Here is a 20,391-nt window from a genome sequence, read left to right on the forward strand (position 1 = left end):
TGTACAAATATCAAACATTTTTTTAATTGCGCTCTTGAGTTATTTTGAGTGATGATTAACTTTTTGTTTGTCACCACTTTAAAGTAAAAGCTCTCGTGTTATTGCCATTCCAAAAACTGATCCAAACAATCTATCACAACTATATTAGAGTAATCAGAGGTAATGTAAACAGATCATTAAAAAGCTACTTCGCTATCATCCCTCCTTTTGTTTTGAAATTCCGCGAAGAGACGCCAGTTTATTCAGCTGTATCTGGAACTTATACAAAAATATAACAAAATGAAATCCTTGTCCCTTGAAAAGATGTTTAGGCGTGTATTTACGAAATGAACAATTGCGACATCACTATGGTGTTTACATAGCTCTTGCCAGAAGGGCACTTGATGTGTAATGTAGTGAAAATTTTACAACTCAGAACATATTCCAGCCTGTACATCAAAATATGCTACGTCCCTCTTTTGCAGTTGGGTTTCCAGTGTAATAAGGAAAATTTTATTCATTGAAATTTTGATTCTGATTTGAATGTATTTTAATCGTAACATTATTGTCTTTCGTTTGAAGAGTTAAGAGATCTGTCAAGAAATAGCCCTTCTGTCAAGTGGTTGTAATGACAAACAAAGGGGCAAGAAGTAAAACACTTTTTTCGAAGTACACAATGCAAAGATGGTGCATTAAGGCAAATGGCTTGTTGCTTTTATATCTGGCTACGAGTCAGTTTTATTTTGCCAGCCTGCTGTAAAATAAATTTGAGCGTGACATTTAAGATAAACACATTTTATCTTTTAGATGGCCCTTTAAACCATCAAAAGTGTTTCTGTTGTAAACAAGATGAAGCAAGCGTTGCAAGGTTGATATTTCAAAATTAGTATTGGTACAAATATCATACTCTCGCAGAGGACTTTTCGCTTAGTGATGTTTGTTGTCCGTTAGACAAAAATTATATGCACGATACAAATTTTAAATCTCTTTTCTCTCTACTATGCAGTTCCTAGTATATATGTAATATATTCAGTTAATATTATACTTATATTTCAGGTCTCTTTTTGGTTTAAATGAACCCTTCTAGGGTGGTTTGTTTTGAAATGATTGTTTCATAATAAAATGATTTAAAGAACTGCAGCTAACTGCTACGTCAACGTCGTGTACAAAACAGCTATTGGTCAACATGCCAACAAGGAATGGAAAAACAAACTGAACTAAATTAAACTCTGCTCACAGCAAACCAATAGAGGTTAATGTTGTGGACCTTTTTGGCAAATAACTTTAATGTATCCATATTTGACGTGAATAATAATGAATGTTTTCAGCCTGTGTTTAGTTTACAAGGTCGCTATATATAATTCATTGCCCGGTAAAGGGTTACAATTGTTGGGAAGAACCAGCACAATGCTCGTGTTCATTCTGTTAACCTCCTTGGTAGTTTCACTTGCGGCTAAAGGTAAGCGGCAGAATTGATTCTATTTTATGTCATTTTGATGTACTTCACTCTTTTCTTTCATTCTTGTTTCTAACATTTTTCTTTGTTGTCAAGATTGTGATTTTGAGAGTGGCAAATGTGGCTGGATAAACGATTGCAATAGTTTCTTAAAATGGAATCGTCGCCAGGGATTTTCTCACACCGGAAAAGGTTAGTCAAAAGTCTAGACTGAATAACATTCCCTTCCTTCATCCGCGAATACAAAACTTCAAAACACATGAAAAAGAAAACGTTTTCTGCTAGATTATTTTTCTGATTAGAAACGGGATCTTTACCGCAGTCTTCACAAATTTGAGAAGAACGAGAATACTAATTCTACTATTGCCAGTCTCAAGCTCAGCAGAAAAACAATAACTGATAAGCAACCACCGTCTGCAAAACATATCTTGATTGATCATCGATCATCTTCAGTTACATGCATACACACTGAGTGTATTTATTTTGGATTCTCAATGATGTTTTAATATACATACTTTTTTAAACTAAACGTAAGTGAAATGTATTCAGTTTGTCGCTGGGCGCAGGACAAAGAAACCCTTGACAGGAATCGCATCTATGACCTTTCAACGGATAGAAGGTGCATCTTGAAAAAAATAACACTTTTATTCCAAGTTTGTGATCCTTCATATTTTAACTCCGTTCTAGCAACCCTTTGTTTCTTAGCACATAAGGCTTTTGGAGTTTTTTTTCTCTTGCTCTGGTTAATTCCTGTCCTTCCTGGCCTTTGCATCGGACATCATGAATGAAAAATTGTAGCTAGAAGACTTTGCTTTTTTTTAATTTAGAGAATGATATACGCGTTACAAGTTTTTGCTATGTCGACTCTAGGTAACACGAAGTACGGTTTACTATAGAGAAAGAAATTACGCATAAAATGTTTTTCTATTTTCATCCACAACAATATACTACCAAAAATCTCCTATTACTGACGTTTTTCGTGCGAAATCCTTCACTGGCTCACGGCCTTTTCCTGGACTTGCAGTTTCACCTCATTTCCCTTAAACTTAGTACCTAATAGGGACATTTGTCGAGAGAACGTAAAAAATCAATAATTCCTGCTAGCATTCCATGAAGATTATATAAGAAACATATTTAATACATAGATTTAGCCAATTTAAAATTCTTTTAATTTAGCCGAACTAACCTCCTTTGAGAGAAAAAATTCTCAGTTTGAATTATCAACTCAAAAACGAGGTTAGTTGGGCTAATTTTACTACTTACAAAAGAATTTTTAATTGGCAGCCATGAATAGGGTTTATAATTCTGATTTCTTGAAGAATCCCGGTAGTTCATCAATACCTAAAAAAATAATAAATTATGTTCTTTTTAACACTGGATCTAGGTTACTTTATGTCCATGGACGCAAGCAAAGGCATGCTCGATGATAACGCTGGCCTTTACACTAAATTCAAGGGTGATACATGTCTGACCTTTTGGTATAGTATGCGAGGAAACGGAGCTGGTTCGATAGAGGTGAGGGTTGACATGGGTCGGCTAGTGTTGGAGCTCAAAGGACCTAAAGATACTGACTGGCACAAGGCTCAAGTCGAGGTCACTAAAGCAAAAAGGAAGGTGCGTTTAAGATCCCGTTCACACTACGCCGGAGAAATTTGAAAACAGAGTTTTCACTCTAAAAACGCATCAAATGTAACCGTCCGTCCACAATATCCCGGAAAAAAAAATTGAAAACGAAACAATTTTTGGATTTGTGTTTGAGAAAACCTTGGCCAGGGAAATCACATGATTTTCCTGATGTCATCGATTTCGAAAAGCTCCGTTTTTGTGATGCATTAATGTAGACTTTAGGCCTAACCGTAGAAATAAAGTTGCGTTTCCAAATTTCTCCGGCATAGTGTGGGCGAGGCGGCTTAAGTGTAACACCTACAAAGTTGGATTATTGTGTTAGTGTCCATCCTGAAGTCACATATTATTATTATTGCAATAAACCATGTTCAATATATTAGTTTTAGCTTTTTATATGATATCCGGATATTGCAAAATGGTCGTTTATTGACTCAACGTTATCGTTGTCATGTCCCTTCAAGCTACATAATGCCAAACTTCAATCAAAAGCATGAATTGATGCAATTAACTTCTACATCGACGACTTTAAGGAAAGATTGCGAAAAGATGACAAATGTTTTTATTTATTGTGAGAAAATACTAGTACTAAACTGTAAGTTCCTTATGAGCTGGTCACTTCCGTTGTTAGGTTTTCTACCGAAATTTCTTTCAGATTACGATTTACGGTGTTCGAGGGAAAAAAAGGGGAGGTTCCATAGCCATCGATGGCATATCATTCACTGATAGTTGCGGCGGACCCAGTCCCCCGACAAGTCAACCGACGCCACCGACAGGTCATCCAACTCCCCCACCACCAAACACTCCGCCAGTGCCTGGTACGGCTCCACCAACAGGTACATAAGGATAAGCTCTTTCCAATGGTAACAAACATAACATACCTTGCGTACGGCTAGTACACCTGAAATTTGAATTGACCAATCAGGACTCAGCAGGCGGCGGAAGAACTGCACTGTCCTGACGTCAAATGCATCTTACGCAAAAAGCTTTGAAGTCAAGTAATTTTTCTCACTGGAGATGGCATTAATATTCGCGAAAAGGGATTTATAATAACAAAAACCTATCAGATTTTAAAAAAGGGAAAAATAGGAAACATTTTGACTTTTAATTTGGCGCCGAAATTGGGTCGACCGCGTCAGGCAACTCGCTCTTTGATCGCTGTTGCCAGGTAGGATAATAGTTGTGTTCTTTTGTGTTATTTTCATGTTCTTCCTCGTCAAATTTAACCCAGAATTCTTGAGTTAAGTAGTAGAAGAGGCCAAAGGAACTTTAGCATTGTCTTTCTTTTTGGTGAGCTGCGCAGGAAAAGGCTATTACCGTGTCGTTACGGTAGGACAGTTCGGTTTTGACTGCCGCTTGTACAACAGGCGCAGCTGAATGTATGCAAGGTACGATTAAGAAAATAATTCGCACGAGACTTACAGATTGTCATTCTGGCTCATTTATGTTATTTTCGTCGGCACTTTTAATTTTTTCACCAAATCTGATATCTTTATTGACCAGGCTCGTGTGGGCTTAAAGGAAACCAAAGAATAGTAGGTGGAAACCCAGCAAAGAATAACGAATGGCCTTGGCAGGCGCTTTTGATGGATAAGCGAAAGAATCAGTTCTGTGGAGGCTCGCTGATCTCACCTCAGTGGGTGTTGACCGCTGCCCATTGTATCGATGGGGAGAGCACTGCCAGCGTTCAAGTCAGGTAAGAAGGCCGGTGAAAAGAAAAAAAATATGTACTATTTGCTATTCTTTATTGAGTTTCGTAGATTTTGGAAAAAAGTTGCCATTGTAAATTGGTTTCTCTTTTAGTTAAAAGCGTAAAATAACAATTGTTCATTGGTCTAGTCCAAGGCATAATCTTCATTAAAGCGTAGCGTTTCCTTGATAAATTTTTCAAGCCATTATTTCCACTATTTATTTCCACTGTTTCTTGTCATGTATTTATTGCAGACTAGGAGCACACAAAAGAAAAGGTGAAAAACCAGGTGCAATTGTCCAAGACTTTAAGATTATTCAGATCATTGCTCACGAAAAATACAACAAGAGAACACAAAGCAACGATGTCGCACTTCTGAAGTTAGAACGTAAGGCCAACCTGAACAGGTAAAAGCTGTAGACTTAACCTGCAAGAGGTCATTCTTTGTGAACGGTAGTTTCTTTTTAAGATGTGAAGTATATATGAAATAATTCGTATTTGAACTACGGTTGTAAATGAAAGTGAAGAATGATCATTGCAGTAAATTTTCCAATTTGAGCAATTGGAAAGAAGAATCCTGAAAAAAATCAGGGCTTCAACGAGATTCGAACCCGTGACCTCCGCGATACCGGTGCGATGCTCTACCAACTGAGCTATATATGAAGCCACACATTGGGAGCGAGGTCAATTAATTGAGTTCATATCTTCCCGTGAGGACGGTGAAATGATGTGAAGTATATATGAAATAATTCATATTTGAACTGCCGTTGTAGATGAAAGTGAAGAATGATCATCGCAGTAAATTTTCCAATTTAAGCCATTGGAACTTTCATCTACAACCATAGCAATTATGAATTATTTCATATATACGTCACATCACTTTATTCCTCACGGGAAGATACGAACTCAATCAATTGACCGGTATGTACATGTATGTATATACGAATGTAAGCGAGGTCAGGTTAAACACTGGAAACTGGTCTACACGTAATTCCATTCTAAAACCCGTTTTGATTCTATGATGACAAAACCAGTGCAAGACAATCAAGCAGAATGCAACATAAGACGTATTGTCCATAAGGTAACTCTAAAAACTAAACTTCTAATAATGTAAAAAGAGACCATGTTTATGTTGTCCAAAGGACAGTGCATAACATACATAGTAGCTTTGTCCGCAGCTGTTCCTGACACAGTGCGGTATCGGGCTCTTCTTTGGATGCCCACACTATCTGAATGAGAACAGATTGTTTTGCTCATCTGTGTCTGAAAGACGATTTATAAGGCTTTTTGTCCGATGGGTAGTGCTAATTTGACCAGGCTACATTAGCGCTAATGCTTGTTCTATCTCGAACGCAGCAAAGTGAATCTAGTATGCCTTCCGGAGGCTCTCTCTAAGCCAGCCGATCAACAGATGTGCTGGACAACAGGCTGGGGTACGACTTCATCCGGAGGTTCACAACCTGGCGTGTTACATGAAGTGCAAGTTCCAGCTGTTTCCCATGATGTATGTAACAAGGCGTATGGTGAGGCTATTGATAGCAGTATGATCTGCGCTGGTCTTAAGCAAGGTGGAAAGGATGCTTGTCAGGGTGATAGCGGGGGACCATTTGTCTGCGGTAAAAAGGATGGTAATGTCGAAAGGTATGAGTGTTTGTCCCACCCCCCATAACTGAAAACGAGCAGTATAAGATAAAAAACGCGTAGACTATATATGTGGGCCGAGCCCTTGAGTTAGGGCAAAATTACATTCAAATCGCATACCTTGCTAAGGTATAAAAACTGCAGAGGATGAAGTAATAACTATACTGAAATGGAACTCACATGATGTCAGAAAGAGAATATATATATGAAGTACCGTTGAATCTGTGTCCAGTTTACTTGCCTTCCTTGGCATAGAAGGTTCTGTTATTTTGGTTTCCATTCAGATACTAGTAGATAACGCGTGACTACCAACCTTTTTCTACCTTGTAATTAGATTTTACCTGCACGGTGTAACGAGCTGGGGACATGGCTGCGCCGCCAAAGAAAAGTACGGAGTGTATGCTAGGGTGTCGATGTTTATTGACTGGATCCAGAAAAAGGCAGGAATCGGAAAACCAGGAAAACCGGGAAAACCTACAACAGCTCCACCAGCCACGATGCCACCAGTGCCTGGAACAAATCCACCACAAGGTCAGATGGTTATATGTAAACCTTAGACGCACGTATTAGCTGGCACAAACGGCCATAGAAACTTGCGATGTTCTCGTAAAATATTACCATATTTGTCCCAGATCTTCACGGCGCTCTACTCTAAAATACCTTATAGTACAATTCTGCTTGTAACTAACGCAAATGTTATGATCTGACTGACTGAGCTACCGTGCAATACTAGTTTTTTTTCCCGAAAGTTACAGAATATCATTTAGCAACATCATTGCACAATTAACTTCCTGAAAACACAAAAATGGGGGCATTCGCCTTTGCTCGGCTGTAGAAACGCGAAATTGTTGAAAAAACACTTGATAGATGTGCGTACACAACTGCAAGTTTCAAATGACAATTTAGTCCGCGTGGTTTCTCTACAGCCTCAAGTTTAATACATAAAGAAATAACTGGAAATCCTTATTTTAAGGCCTAGTTAGTTGAGTTAGAATTCTACTCCAACATTGTTTACCAACTCGGCGGCCTTGGCAATTCAAGCAATGCGAATGGTCTCACTATTCCGCCAGCTTTATTTAATAATTGGGACTGCAAGCTCTAAGTGATTTGATAATGTTTGAATTATGTAGGAAGAAAGACTAATTTCCCTGTAAAAAAATTATTAATTATGAATTACTTCTTAGCCGCTCACGTAAATTTATTGTTCACCTCGGTGGAGGATGAGAGGCGGGTTGCACTTAACCGCCCCAATGACTCCAATTAGTTCGCGTTTTGATGAAAGCTCATCATAGATCCGCCATTTTGGGTTCACGTTTTTTTTTTTTTCAGAACATCAGGAAATGAAAACGCAGGTCTCCCATGCAAACTCCTTGGGAGCCGTGAACATTTTAATATCTTGCAATCAGTGGCGTAAAACAACGTAAATAGAAGAGTTTGTTTGGGAATGTAACGATCGTAGAAAAGTTCGAAATGTAGAAAAGATATTCAATAAGAACGTCTTATTTTGACTGTTGTCGCCTAATGCGATCACCAAACTGACCAACAGCTACAAAAATGAGAACTATATTTCCGCCAAAAACGTTTACATCAACATGGCGACTAAAAACCAACACACAGAAAAACACGAGGTCTCGATTCACATCATTATCACCTCACCACAATTCTAGATGCGTAAAGCGTATAAAAACTGAACTAAATGTTATTGAACTAGATCAATGTCTTTGTAGTCGCGACAACTGCTGTGTGCTAGTTGTGTTTCCGTGACGTTTTGAGGCCGTTTCAAAGCGATTCCAGCGAGTTCTAGTTTCGCTGTTTTTTTTCCGTCTCTTAGTGAAACTAAAACGCGCTGGAATCGCTTTCCTTTAAACGGCCCCCAAAAGACACGGAAACACAAGTAGCACAAAGAGGAGTCAAAGTAAGCCGTTTACATTGAATCTCTTTTTCATATGTCGAACATGCAGTTATAAAAGATCGTTACATTCCCATAGAAACTCTCATATTTAGATGGCAGGAGACCTGTGCTGAAAGTGTCAGCCTCACAGAGTAAAAATTCTTTTCGAATTCAGAATTCTGAAAAATCCTTTCATTGATGGGTCCGCTCCCGCTCCTTCGAGACGACTGGGGGTTAAAAGTTCCATGCCCTCCAAAACCAATGAGTCGACCGAAGTAACAGACTTTTGATATAACCTTTTTGACAGACGGGTGCGGTAAAGGATTTGCTTCAAGGATTGTTGGGGGCGTGGAAGCTGGAGTGGGTGATTGGCCTTGGCAGGCGCTTCTACAGAGTCCAAGAGGTTCTCAGTTCTGCGGTGGAACTTTAGTGCACAGACAGTGGGTAATGACTGCATCTCACTGCGTGGATGGCTCGAAACCTAAAGACATCGTGGTTAGGTTAGGATGTTACTTAGGATGCATTTTATTCCTTAGCTAAGCTCACTGTCGCTGCGAGTTTCTGGTAGCCACAAACACTAGCTTTCATACTTTGTTCAAGCATTCTTCCCTCAGAAAGAAAGAGGCACAATTTCGGCCCCTCAGATCAGATCGACAAGAGGTGCAACAGTTAACTAGTTTACCTAAATGGTACAAAATGCTGCCGAAGGGAAGGAGAATATAAAAAGTGTCAATGCAGAGCAGGGTTGTCCCCATACAGAACTCAGATCGTCGGTAACAGTAACACATGCAAACTGCGCGGTTTATTTAACTTCTCGGATTTCAGCAATCAGCAGCATTAAGCTTCATTACATTTTCAGAGCTTTCTTACGGACGAAACTCACGCTTCCACCTGGATTTTGCTTGCTGTTGTGGCATTTTACACAGAAAGGCATCATCAGTAGCAAAATACAACGTTGAACCTTTTTCACCTGAGTTATTGCAACTGGTTTACTTCTACTCATCCGGTTTTAAGAGCTGTAATAGAATCAAACGATAAAATTTTGAACATTGACTCGATTCTCTAGCACGGCGGCCGAGTGCCTTTGACTCACTACCTTCACAATAGCGTTTTGGTTGGATATTATGGACTGATAAGTTGTGTTCCTGTTGTTCCCGATAGCTTTCATCCCTGCTTTCATCGATCGAAGAGAGCACATGGAAAACAGCGCATCTTAATTCTTCCATTCGCGCATAACCACAGTTCATTGCGCCTTTGATTTTACCACCGACCACAATTCCTTGCGTTTTGCAACAAAAGAGGTTGATTGCCGGCCCATGTATTGTAATTTTTTTTATTTTTTACCGATTAGATCTGCTGCCTCGTTCGTTCGCTGCATGCTCACTCACTGCGGCAGCAACAATTTGCTGATTGTCTTAGTACTATGGCACGTAACAAAAAAGAATGAAATACATGGCGCGCATCAATTCGTTCGTTGCAGTTTTTCGATTAGAATCCACACTAACCTTAAAGAGTATTTCGGTTAGACTGATCTTTTTCATGCCTTTATTTAGAATGGGTGCACATTATCGTGAGGAAAGTGACGCTGGCGCAACATCTTCGAACGAACAGAAGTTTAAAGTTTTACAAATCATCATGCACGGGAACTACGACTCAAACACGATGCATAATGACGTTGCAGTTTTAAAACTTGACAGGCCTGCCCATCTGGACCGGTAAGGAAGAGTAAGTTGGTCTACAATAGATCTGTCACCAACGGTTTGTCGCTAACAGTCACCTGCACTTTCTAAAACATAGACACGCAAGGCGTGCATGAATTAAAACCCATTTAATACATAGTCCAACACGCCGACTAAGAGATATTTTTTAGTTTTAGAATGTTTTACTAAGCAATTTGCAGTGTATAAGTAAATATATAAAATATCATACATTTGAACTGCAGTGAAAGATACGAAGACATGCCGTGGGTTGATCGTCGTAGTTATATACGCAGCTTAAGCAGCTGTGAAAGAAGGCCTGGAAAAAAAAAAAAGAAGAAAAAAATTGAGGTTTGAACGGGATCCGAACCCATGACCTCTGCGATACCGGTGCAGTGCTCTGCCAACTGAGCTGCGTATATAACTGCGATGATCAATCATGGCTTCATATAGTCGCAGTGTATTGCTCACTGGCCATCACTTCAAGCAACAGTAGTGTTGTATTTGTATTCGTTATCATCAATAATCCTATTATCTGAAATGCTATTCCTGTTTTTGTTTCGTTTTCAAGCTACGTTGGCCTCGCATGCTTTCCTACTTCGGATCCAATCCCTGGGGAATCATGCGCTATCACAGGCTGGGGTACCCTGAAATCGGGTGGAGGACAACCAGACAAGCTACAAGTGGCTCACGTGCCAATAATTAAACAAGATGACTGCAAGAAAAAATACAAAAATCAAATCCATGAGTCCATGGTGTGTGCAGGTTATCCGGAAGGAGGTAAGGATTCGTGCCAGGGTGACAGTGGTGGGCCTATGGTGTGTAAAGGCAGCGATGGTCGTTACAGCGTCCATGGTATCACCAGCTGGGGCTACGGCTGTGCTGCACCCAACCAGCCTGGTGTCTATGCCCGGGTTGCGTTTCTCTTGAAATGGATCAAAAGCAAAATCAACGCCAATTAAGCACTGAAGATGGGGCGATGATCTGTGGGAACTGATTAATGATAATAGTGAAACCATTATTCTGTAAAGCCTCTTGACTTAATCCGTTTGCGAATGAAGATGAAAGCGCGTACGCGAATTGTTACGGTTAGCAAAGGTATTTATATACCGTCAGGCTGGCTCCTGGCTATAAATAATAAAAATACGAGATAGCACATAAATAAACCATTTGCCAAGACATTAATGTAAATTGATCTGTAGGACTTGATAATCATGTGCCTTTAAAAACCTTTGTGAGGTGAAAGAAATGAACGGCTGTAAGTCTAAGAGGCATGTCAGCAGTTAAAACGATGATTGAAATAAATCACTAAAGCACTGACAAAGTTTGACGTACATTCAGTTGCTCAGCACGGGAAAGTGTAACAAAATAATTAGTAAGGGTATTCGCATGAGGCAGAGTAAAAAAAAAAAAGAATGGATTAACTCGCAGGTGTTTTTGGAAGTTGCAGAAATTCCAGAGTTCGGTAAGCGTCAATGATCTGTCTGGGAGAGGGGGAGGGAGGAGGGGGGGGGGAGGGGAGGGGTGAACTCCCATATGAAAAGATCCGGCAGTGATGCTCTTAGTCTCGCTTAGTGGCGTACGTAAATCACGGAGCTGGGTTTCGCTTGGAGAAATCAGGACGAATCAGCGCTATTTTTAGCCGTCAAGGTAACTTTTTGTTTGCACTTGAAGAAATCCTTTAATAGACGCTGTGTATCGCTGCTGCTGTTATTTTTAGGGGTCAAATAACGCTCTAGCTACGCCCAGATTGGTCTCGTGGTTTAATACAAATATTCCGAAGAGCATCCTTACTTTTTCACATGGAAATCAACTCCTGGGATTTTTGTAAAAACTCGCCGACGAAAAAACCTTCGCTCTATATGTTAAGGCAACGTAATTAAGTAAAACCTATTTGTAACAGCAAATGTAAAATTTGAAAAGGAAAGCGGGCAATCTTTCAATTTTTTTTTTCTAGAAGCCTGCTCGTCTGCAAAAAACTTTTCACGGACGAGAACTATCCATCCGGGTATTTCCTCGGATGGGCACTATGGGCAGTAGTTCATTTACTATCGACTATTTCAGACGATAGTTCTGAGACATAGACACTCTGTTGTCTTTATTGTTCACCACTAAATTTTGTTCTGCGCACCAGTTCCCCTACCCCGGTAATACAGCCTCCTCGTTATAAATACGGCCAACTTCTTCACGGCTCGTTGGTTACCGTATTAACCAGGAATCAGTTTTGCGGGTAAATACACACTTTTTATTTGTTTAAAATTGATTACTTACTATAAAAAGCCTGCAATGCGGCATCTATATATAAAAAAATTATCTAAACAAGTAATAGAAAAATACTTGGTAACAAAATCAGCAAAGGAAACCTACTGTCTCCATCATAATATACTCAAATCCTTCTGCTAAGGATTTCAAAGTTTTGCTGGATTGCTGACAAATGTTCCACTGCTAGCCTCAATATTTTTCGTCTTGTAACAGAAAGCTATGACTATAACATGCACTAAATCACCCTAAAAATGGGTTCCAACTTCACTCCAAGCTGTCTTGAGTCCAAATTGCGAAAGGGAATGCCACCGCGATGTCAGACACATGCAACTATGTATGTCACGAATTACGAGTGAATAAAAGTGCCACTGAAACGAAATTTTCGTATCTGAAATTTTTCGCTTGATAATGAAGTTTTAACCTTGCTTTCAAATGGTGTTCACTTTTGTTCGCGAAAGGTATGCGAAAAACTCCTTTTTAACTGTTCGAAGTCACGTTTTGAGCCAAAATTCGGCCGTCATCTTGCGCGGCCAAAACAGTCTCGAGTGGTGGTTGGTCGTATTACTTTCATGGCACGCTGAGAATTAAGATTGAACACGAGGGAAGAGATTAGTGGTTTATGCCCATAAATCTCATTATTATGACATCTCAGAGTTCTAACGTGTAGTGAAGCCTGGCTCATAGCTGCCGGATCTTATTCCGGTTTCTGTAGCATGAAGCGGCTTAGAGTATTTCCACTCCCCCTGGACGGGATGCTAGACAGTCCATCGCAGGTCACTCCCCGCAATTTGTTAGCTTTCCCCAACAATTCGCCGGTACCCATTTATACTCCTGGGTGGGGAGAGGCACTGTGAGAGTTAAGTGTCTTGCCCAAGAACACAACACAATGTCCATGGTCAGGGCTCGAACCCGGACCGCTCAATCCGGACGAGCGCACTAACTATGAGGCCACCGCGCCTCCACTGAGAGCTGTAAGATGGTCAATGAAAGTTAGCCTTACACATGAATTACAAAGCGACCCTACTCTGTGGCCTGCTATATTTCATTGAATATTTCCACGGCATTTCTATTTAGGGCTTCGACTGCGATGTACACAGTTTAGTCAGTTCTCCAATGCTACGGTCTTCAAGATCTTTAGTTCGTCGAGATCGCAAGCTTAGCGAAATATTAACCACGGCAAGTGGGATTTGAACGAGCCAAAACGTAAGGGGGTGGATGTGGAAAAAGACAAACTTTGACGAAAGACATTTCTTTCTTTCTTTCTTTCTTTGCGCCAGAAGATTGATTTGCAATTCATGAACTGACAATTTCTTAACTAAAAGTAAAATATAAATGGATTAGAAAACAAGAAACTTTAAATTGGGATAACAAATGCTTTGTCTCAGTAGCACTTTAAGGCATTTAATATTCTCCGTGAAATCAAATAATTGACTTGGAGTAATTCAGGCTTCATAGGCTTGTAGCCGGGCTTAAGACATGCGGTATATATATTGTAAATCGTTGAGAACATAGTTTCATTCTCGCGCATAACCGGGTATATAGAACACGAATTTCTATTAGGGAGCTACGGAGGGATGTCTTTTCCTCCAGAAACTCAGTTTCCAGTTGATTGAATCAAAAGGTCTGGTTCTAACAACTTCCCACGGCTAAACGCTGAATATCTTCTTTTTTTAATTTTGCAAAGGGTAAACAAGTTATCACTTAGCCGATTAATTTCCTGTGGTTGCTTATCTAGAATAAAAGAGCTTGATAACTAGCACCTGTTTAAGCCTGGTTCACACTGGTGGTGGAATAACGACCACATCACGCAAACACAATACAAATACTTCATGGAAAGTTTAAAATATGAAACATAGAACATAAGGACATATGGATAAACTGAAGAGTAAAAATATTATCTTTTCTATATTATGAGCCGTCATGTCCATTGTCCAGATCGGTATGTCGCTTGTGTGAATTAGGCCTAAGCAATCTTTTGCGCACTGAAGATTAAAAACAAAACTTATTCTCTACTGAAGTCAAGAGGGTTATTGATATATTTAAGTATAGTAGATAACGCTGTTAGACTGAAATCACATGGCTAACAAATTTTCCAGTTGTGCTTCAGGGTCGTTTCGAGTGATCGATGCGGACCTTTTTGATTTTGCATCAGTGTCGTCTTCCAGCTCCTCCTCCTGCTCTTCTACCTCCCTTTTCGAGTTACTTTCAGCTTCTTGCTTGTCAGGTGCAAATTCCGACGCGTCCTGCGCTTTTTCCGCCGCGGCTGGCTTGGGGTCAGGGCTGTCTCCGAGTTTTTTTACCTTCACTATAACGGGTACAGGCTTTTGGAAAAACAAAGAGAACCTCGTGAACAACGATTCCAAATAAAGTTAAATAACTTTGATGACCGGAACAATTAACTGAATAATCTCCATGTTGGTTTGAAAATGTTCACGGATTCTTTGCTCCGATAGCCTGCGAACAGGCTCCCGGTGAACCCGAACGAAGCGAGGGAGTCTCCCCTGGCCCCGCCCCGATCGCTTTGCTCTCCGAATTCTTCTGTTTCGCGCTCACCGAAATTTTTTTCCGTCCTCGCCGGGAGCCTGTTCGCAGGCTATTGCTCCGAGAAATAAACAGTTTTCCGAGAACGAAGCCCAGTTAATTTCGCAATCCGAGCGTCCTTATTGGTTCTTTCTTCAGTAAATATTGCTAAAATTAGGCCGTGATATAAAATTGCCTGTTCTGATTTTCAAGTTTTCAATGAGAATTTTGCTAATGAAAACGCAAATTTTGAAAATTGGGGACCAATCTTGTGCAAGAAAAGAATATTTGGTTAATTTTAAGTATTGGATATTGAGGACAACATATGAATAACGATTTTAAAGTGAAGAATTTTGTAACGGTCCTTGTAGAACAATCGAGTGGGATTTTAGATCCTTTCTGGTGAATTTTTAACTTCTTCAGCTTCCATGTAAAATTGTAAAAAAAAAAATACCCTTTTTCATCGTATTCGTCCCTGAGGGGAAAAATATATTGCATATGTGCCTTTATAAAAATAAATTGTTTATATGCTTTATATGCCTTTGAAAAGTGTTCTAGTCACGAATACTTACCCCTTCTTTTTCTTGTTCCAGTTCATTTGCCAACTCGACTTTTAGTTTCTTTTCTTCTTTAGCTGTTTCTTCCTCACTCAGCAAATTTTCGTTCCGTTCTTTCGTTACTTGCACTGTCACCTTCGGAACCTTTTCCACTTTTGTGACCACCTCCTGAGATGTTGCTGTTGTTGGTTTTTTCGTTGGTTTCACTTCTTCCTTGTCTTCATCATTCATTGTTTCTTGAGCTAATTCGGCCAGCTCCAGTTCTTCATCGGACATTACTTTTGTGACCTTCGCTTTCTCGGGTGCGGCTTCAACGTTCAGTTTTTCTAGTTGTTTGTCTGTTCCATCCCCTTTAGCTTCAGTTGTCGGCTTCGCTTTTCCCGTTGTAACTTCAGGTGGTTTAGATGTTTTGGGACCCTCTGCTGGCTCCACAGGTTGGTCTGTCTTTAAATTTTCTTTGCCATTCCTTTCTGCTTCAAGAGCTTTATCGAGTTCCTGCGCAAGCTTTTTTTCATCGATATTGTCTTGACCTCCTTCCAATTCCAACTCCAGCGCTTCCTCTTCACTGTCACTAGTCTTCTCAGAGGCATCATCTGATCGTTTGTAATTTACTGCATCCAGGCTAGTTTCTAAATCCAGATCTTCGTCTTCAGAAGTCACTTTCACTACCTTCTCCACCATGGACGTCTGGGTTTTTCCACTTGTTGGACGCTGTGAAGGTGTTATTTTCTCTACGCTGATGGAAACTTCCTCAACCTTACCTTGGCTTATTGGCACTTCTTTCGTTGTAGTTGGTTTAACAGTTGGTTTCGCTATCACTTCTACTTCTTCGACCTCTTCATCCGTTTCATCGGTTGCGGGAGAAACTTTTTTTACCTCCACGATAATTTCTTTCTGACCATCTTTGTCAAAGGAGGATTCTTTTGCAGAGGATGTCTCTGTTGATTCTTTTTCCACCGTTACTTCTATTTTTCCTTCTTTCAAGTCTTCATCTTCTTCAATCCGTTGAACTGAGATTCTTTTTGTCTCGACGTTTAGCTTGGATGGGACACGTTCTACTTTTACTACAGCTTCACTCTGCGTTGACTTGGTTGGAGACTTAGGACTTGGCGTAATTTTCTCAATTGTGAATCCACTCTTTGCTGTCGTTTTTCCACTTTCCACTTTTTCTTCCCACTGCGATTCGGCATTTGCCACCTTTGAGACTTTGATCTTTTTAGGTTCCTCGGCAGTTTCTTCTTTTTCTTCCACTTCTTCAGTGACCTTCTGCACGGCAAAAACTCCCTCAGACTTTTTTTTGTCTTCTTCTTGCAAGTTTTCTTCTGCACCACCAGCCTTCTGTTCCTGTTCAACCTCAACTTTGACAACAAAGGATGTCTTCTCAGTGGAAGATGGTGTCGTACTAATTTTCGTATTGGTTGCCTGTTTCTTTGGTGTTAGCGTTGGTTCTGTGGATTCTGGTGTATGTGTTGGGGAGGTTTCCTTTTCCACAATGATGTGAACTTCTTCAGTTGTCTTGACATTCGCAGCAGTCGTTTGGGCTTCTGTATCAGTTTTTCTTTCAACAGACGTCTTAGGGGAGGACGTAGGAGGGGTTCCTAGGTGGAATAAGTAAAACAAAGTCGCGTTTCTTAACACTTAACTCAGAAAAGATCTCTGTGAACGAGTTAACACTAGTTTCTAGGGGAAAATAAAAAGAAAAAAAACATTTTGTCCTTGTTGCTAAAGGGGTACAAAAAAAAAACTGAGCCAACGTTTGGAAGTATTGGAGTTTTCACGTCATTTCTCATTCTCCCTACGAAGACATGTACATGTTCAAAGTCTCCTCTTTTTACAATTTACGAAAATCGGCGTTTAAACAGAAAGAAAACAAAAATGGAAGAAGAAGAAGAAGAGAAGAGCATAGAAGAGCTGAAGACCTCACTGATCGCCAGGCGATCACAAGTCCTTGTTTGCTGATTTCTTTTTTGGATTTTCTCTCTCCCCTCCAAGTTGTTGTGGTTTGCCTACGACATGTATACAATCCTGGGCTAGAATAGGTGAGGACGCCATAGCCTAATATAATAGCCCATTTCCGAGTTGCCTTAAGCCTCTCCATCAAAGCGAGGCTTTGTGCACAACTATTCATATGAAAATGAGCTTATATAATTTGCATGTAAATGAAATCTCATTTTCATATAAAACGGATGAGTACCAAGACTCGCTTTCAGAAAGAGGCTAAATGTAATTCGGAAATGGCCTATTAGCAGTTCCTATAGACTCTGGATTGAGCGGTGCGGCTTCGAACCCTTGTAGAGGTCATTGCTTTATTGTCTAAGGTAACCTTCACTCCTACAGAGTCACCCCTCACTAATGAACAAATAGTGTAAATAGCACCAGTGAACTTTTCAAGCAACCTTAGCCAATAGAGCAGGTGTTTTTGTGGGCAAACGGAAGCAAATTTCTTTTAAACATTTGGAGGACATCTTAGAGTCGTAAAATCCTCGCATTCAAATTAAAGCCTCCCCTGTTGACCAATCCAAGAGTGAGACGCTAGCTCGCTCAAACTACGCCTGCAATTAAATACAAGACATGGCAACTTGGTAAAAAGGAACTGAGGGAGGAGTAAGGGAGTCGTTTGCAATGCATCATTCTATTTTGGGGAGGAGCGCCATATTAAGTCTAAAAATGCTTGTAGACAGATTTTACCTTGAAAAAACTGACATGCATGACGTTTAATTGTGCTGTAGTATTATCGCCAGTACAAAGTCTCACTAAGCCTTATGCACGGATTAGTAGCTGATTAGAGTGTTGTTTTCTCTCTTTCTTTTGCCATCGTATGCTCTGATTGACAAGAGCAAAATCTGAGAGCTCGTTTGAACAGTGTGGTAGCTTTGAAGCTTTTTTTTTTTTTTTAATGAAGAGCAATAATGAATTTCGGTGGAGTTGTTGGAGATGGAGACCTTCATTGTTTAAATTCCATAAAGCAAGTTTTTGCTTTGTTATTTTCCTTGATATACTGCCAGGATTTACTGACCTTTAGTAGTCTCGAGGGTTTCTTTGTTTTCCTTGGATTCTTCCTTTACCTTTGTCCGAACTGAGCTAATGCGATTTTCAATGTCCTCCAACTGTATTTGACGAAATAAGAACAAAACTGAATGCCACGTACGAATTAAATTCAGTTGTCGGTGATCATGACCTTTTATTGTTAAGACATGGGCTGATTAACATCACAAATATTTCCTTAATGAATCTAGACAAGAAGCAGTTTACCTCTGACTCAAGTTCTTCGACGGATATCTGTAAATTAAAAAGACGAGAGCGAGTTACTTCCTTCTTAACCTACCAATAAGGAACTAAACTGAGGTTGGAGAAGATGTCGCGCATAATTTGCTCGCAGCTTCCGCAATGTGGGGGAAAACATCATGTATTACTCATAACAGCTGTGCTTTTAAAGGTTTACCGCCGGGTCACATTCCTCAGATCTTCCACGAAATGCAGGTCAAAGACTCTCCTCAGGCTAGAGTAAGGTTTCTTTGAATGCCATTTAGAGTCACTAATCATCGTAACGGGCACTTTCCCACTAATTATTTTAAAGTTCTTTTTCACCGAATTTCGATCAAGATGACTTCGCCATCCATTACCTACTAGCTCCTACTGACTCTTTATCATTCATCTCGACGCCAAATGATTGACCTCCTGGCAGACAGTTCAATAAGCGAAATACTGGCCTCATTTCAGCAATACAAGAACATCCGTTGTGGCCGTCTTAATAAAGAAGTTGTCTTTTCAGTGTTTAGCTCCCCTGCGAATGGCGAACGAGAACGAGACACGTGCTCATCGTGACGTCACATGATTGACCCCACATTAGCGATGGTAGACAGATCAGACATATCGGAGAACAAGGAAATGGCCTCGTTTCAGCACTACAGGAACCATTAAATTCAAATCAGTTATGCCAGAATAGCATATCAAGACAGTTACGACTGTAGGAAGAGAGGCACATGAAAAACATTCTGCCGAAATAACCATTAGCCACGTTCGTGCTGAATTCGTATTACCCTTTGGCGGTAAAAATATTTGCTTAATTTAAGCTTTTAAGAGCAAGTCCAAGCACATCACAGATTAAAACAAATGCTATTAAAAAGAATGCTTCAGAATTCGAACAAGGCAATTCCCCATTTGTAACTTTAATTTCCTCCGAAATTCGATTAACTATGAAATTCACAAAGTGACTATTGTAGCTTTGATTCTCGCGCTAACATTTTGACCAGAGAACGGCAATAGATTGTCCAACGGGTACAAATCAATCCACTGTTGGACAACTGCAGATTGTCACTGCGCACTGTGGCACGTACAGTTTCCTCAGGAATACAGTTTGGGGACTTCATAGCACATTTTACTATAGGGGCAAACATAGCTCACTGAGTCAAATTTTACTTTACAACACCCTTAAACGATTTCAGTGATATAAAACTTTACATTTTACTGACTTGAACGTTAAGTTAATTTCCGGTTGAGTGAGACGAGATTTCAAGTTGCGCGAGTCGAGTTTAATAGTCATAAGCTATAGCTAGCTATAACAGCGGTGAATATAACCATTTAAACTTGGCTTACCTCTCTTCCCTCTCTCTCTTGGTCACTCTTATCCAATGGCACTAAAATAAAACGATGGAACAGAGTTATTACGTGCAAAATGTCTGCTCAATACACCAAAACAATGTTTTCTTTAGCCAAGAGTCTGCCAACAGAGCGCAGCATCACGCATCGGCAATGGAATGTCTTGGCTGGCAGTTCTGTGAGGCTTATTTCTTTACCTGGTAGTGCCAAACTTGCACAGAAAGACAAAAGAATCACCACAATAGTGACTTGCATCTTGACGTACGCAGCGTATGTTGCTAAATGATGAATCACCCATCTAGTTATTTTGGTCCGGCTGTGCTGAGAATGAAATCCGATCTTGATGTGCTGAAGCGAGTAATAGATATACTGACAGGTATTAAATCGAAAAGATACAAAACATGATCGTTCATTTAGCAAAGACGGAATGCTCATCTGTCCAATGTTTATTTACCAGTTTATAAATTCTACAACTT

General features: G+C 40.0%; 2 protein-coding genes across 3 annotated transcripts; one reads left to right on the forward strand and one right to left on the reverse strand.

Annotated features, from left to right (window-relative positions):
• The first annotated feature begins 1,364 nt into the window (after positions 1-1,364).
• On the forward strand, positions 1,365-11,466 carry LOC145479308 (transmembrane protease serine 9-like). Of its 2 annotated transcripts, XM_081457639.1 has the most exons (11): positions 1,365-1,438; positions 1,532-1,627; positions 2,820-3,049; positions 3,714-3,894; positions 4,562-4,754; positions 5,003-5,155; positions 6,105-6,389; positions 6,724-6,920; positions 8,588-8,780; positions 9,834-9,995; positions 10,549-11,466. In XM_081457639.1, exons 1-11 carry the CDS (start codon positions 1,387-1,389, stop codon positions 10,937-10,939), a joined length of 2,133 nt encoding a protein of 710 aa, XP_081313765.1. In that variant the 5' UTR covers positions 1,365-1,386; the 3' UTR covers positions 10,940-11,466. The 2 variants fall into 2 exon arrangements, with proteins under 2 accessions (XP_081313765.1, XP_081313766.1); XM_081457640.1 differs by lacking the exon at positions 10,549-11,466 and having other exon boundaries at positions 9,834-9,999.
• Positions 11,467-12,005: 539 nt separating this feature from the next.
• Positions 12,006-20,365, reverse strand: LOC145479307 (uncharacterized). Its single transcript, XM_081457638.1, has 6 exons — positions 20,113-20,365; positions 19,913-19,953; positions 18,569-18,595; positions 18,333-18,423; positions 15,332-16,914; positions 12,006-14,560 (listed from the first exon to the last, which is right to left on the reverse strand). The coding sequence occupies exons 1-6, from the start codon at positions 20,348-20,350 to the stop codon at positions 14,312-14,314; spliced, it is 2,229 nt and encodes a 742-aa protein (XP_081313764.1). The 5' UTR covers positions 20,351-20,365; the 3' UTR covers positions 12,006-14,311.
• Between the last annotated feature and the right edge of the window lie 26 nt (positions 20,366-20,391).

The sequence above is a fragment of the Orbicella franksi genome, chromosome 2 (assembly GCF_964199315.1).
Source record: "Orbicella franksi chromosome 2, jaOrbFran1.1, whole genome shotgun sequence".
Classification (NCBI taxonomy): Eukaryota; Metazoa; Cnidaria; class Anthozoa; order Scleractinia; family Merulinidae; genus Orbicella; species Orbicella franksi.

Excerpts from the sequence above, each read along its gene's own strand:
- LOC145479308 (XM_081457639.1), top strand. The coding sequence starts at position 1,387 with ATGCTCGTGTTCATTCTGTTAACCTCCTTGGTAGTTTCACTTGCGGCT. Across the intron at positions 5,156-6,104 it reads CGTAAGGCCAACCTGAACAG|CAAAGTGAATCTAGTATGCC; the intron begins GTAAAAGCTGTA and ends TCTCGAACGCAG. Across the intron at positions 6,390-6,723 it reads AAGGATGGTAATGTCGAAAG|ATTTTACCTGCACGGTGTAA; the intron begins GTATGAGTGTTT and ends CCTTGTAATTAG.
- LOC145479307 (XM_081457638.1), bottom strand. The coding sequence starts at position 20,350 with ATGAGCATTCCGTCTTTGCTAAATGAACGATCATGTTTTGTATCTTTT. Across the intron at positions 19,954-20,112 it reads TGCAAGTTTGGCACTACCAG|TGCCATTGGATAAGAGTGAC; the intron begins GTAAAGAAATAA and ends GTTTTATTTTAG. Across the intron at positions 18,596-19,912 it reads AAGAGAGAGAGGGAAGAGAG|ATATCCGTCGAAGAACTTGA; the intron begins GTAAGCCAAGTT and ends TTTAATTTACAG.